The sequence below is a fragment of the Aplysia californica genome, unplaced genomic scaffold, assembly GCF_000002075.1.
Source record: "Aplysia californica isolate F4 #8 unplaced genomic scaffold, AplCal3.0 scaffold00363, whole genome shotgun sequence".
In the NCBI taxonomy this organism is placed as follows: Eukaryota; Metazoa; Mollusca; class Gastropoda; order Aplysiida; family Aplysiidae; genus Aplysia; species Aplysia californica.
Genome location: NW_004797633.1, coordinates 51111 through 52905, shown reverse-complemented (window position 1 = coordinate 52905; position 1795 = coordinate 51111). Strand labels below are relative to the sequence as shown.

Sequence of the window (1795 nt, the reverse complement as noted above, 5' to 3'; positions counted from 1 at the left end):
CTACCTCCGTCACACCAACTACCTCTGTCACACCAACTACCTCCGTCACACCAACTACCTCTGTCACACCAACTACCTCCGTCACACCAACTACCTCTGTCACACCAACTACCTCCGTCCCACCAACTACCCCCGTCACACCAACTCTCCGTCACACCAGCTACCTCTGTCACACCAACTACCTCCATCACACCAACTACCTCCATCACACCAACTACCTCCATCCCACCAACTATCTCCGTCACACCAACTCTCCGTCACATCAACTACTTCTGTCACACCAACTACCCCCGTCACACCAAATACCTCCGTCACACCTACTACCCCCGTCACAACAAATACCTCCGTCACACCAACCACCCCGTCACACCAACTACCCGTCACACCAGCTCTCCGTGACACCAGCTCTCCGTCACACCAAGTACATCCGTCACACCAACTACCTCCGTCACACTGTCACACCAAGTACCTCGTCACACCAACTCTCTTTCACACCAACTACCTTCGTCACACCAACTCTCCGTCGCACCAACTACCTCCGCCACACCAACTACTCCCGTCACACCAACTCTCCGTCACACCAACTACACCCGTCACACCAACTACCTTCGTCACACCAACTACACCCGTCACACTAACTCTCCGTCACACCAACTACCTCCGTCACACCAACTACACCCGTCACACCAACTCTCCGTCACACCAACTACTCCCGTCACACCAACTCTCCGTCACACCAGCTACAACTACAGCTACCTTCGTCACACCAACTACTCCCGTCACACCGACTACCTCCGTCACACCAACTACTCCCGTCACACCAACTACTCCCGTCACACCGACTACCTCCGTCACACCAACTACTCCCGTCACACCAACTACTCCCGTCACACCAACTACTCCCTTCACACCAACTACACCCGTCACACCAACTCTCCGTCACACCAACTACTCCCGTCACACCAACTCTCCGTCTCACCAGCTACAACTACAGCTACCTCTGCCACATCATATAACTCCATCACATCAGCTTCAGCTGCAATTACATCAACTACCTCCATTACATCATCCACACCTCGCTATCTTAGAATTACAGAGTTCTACCCGACATTTTCGGCCGTTTTGAGTTACTATATGACCATGATGCCAGAAACTGGATGTTCTATTGTATAAAAATGGTAAGATTATTCGGAGTCGTTATTAAGATATTCAAAGAATTGCATTCGAAAAAGCTTGAGTTGTTTTGAAACTCAAAATCTTTAACCTAAAATTGCCTCAGATTCCAATGAGAAGGAATGTCCATGTCTTGTCTGTAAATCAGGAGAAAAATTAAATGGATTACCTTTGCTGAATGCGGGAAATGTTAGCATGAAGATAGTGCACCCAGCATGGTTCTCTTTGGCTGTTAGAACTGTGACTGATGATGACAGCATCTAAAAGTGAACGATCAATAATAATGGTACCAAAAAAAAACACCCCGAAACAAAACAAAAATCCTGGCTGATCGCGTGAGTGAGAGACAGAACTGAATGAATTAGTTAATTAGATAGAGAAAAGAAATGAGAGAGGTTTGTGGGGATGGAGGAAATGAGACGGGAAGAGGTTAATTGAGTGCCGGTGGCTGGGATTACTGGGAAGGGGAAATAATCTGAGTGAAACATTATTCAGTCAGCATACAAGGCCCACCATGGTACCGAGACAACATTACGATACTAATATTATTATTGAAATCATCATCATCGTCATCATCATCATCATCATCATCATCATCATCATCATCATCATATTATTATTA

At 47.1% G+C, this 1795-nt stretch overlaps 1 protein-coding gene across 1 annotated transcript in view; it reads left to right on the top strand.

Moving 5' to 3' along the window:
- Window positions 1-638, top strand: part of LOC106012400 (mucin-2-like) — a 4414-nt gene extending 3776 nt beyond the window's left edge. The window contains exon 3 of the mRNA XM_013085287.1: window positions 161-638. Within this exon, the coding sequence (XP_012940741.1) occupies window positions 161-638 (478 nt within the window). The remainder of the gene's footprint in view (window positions 1-160) is intronic.
- The last annotated feature ends 1157 nt before the right edge of the window (window positions 639-1795 follow it).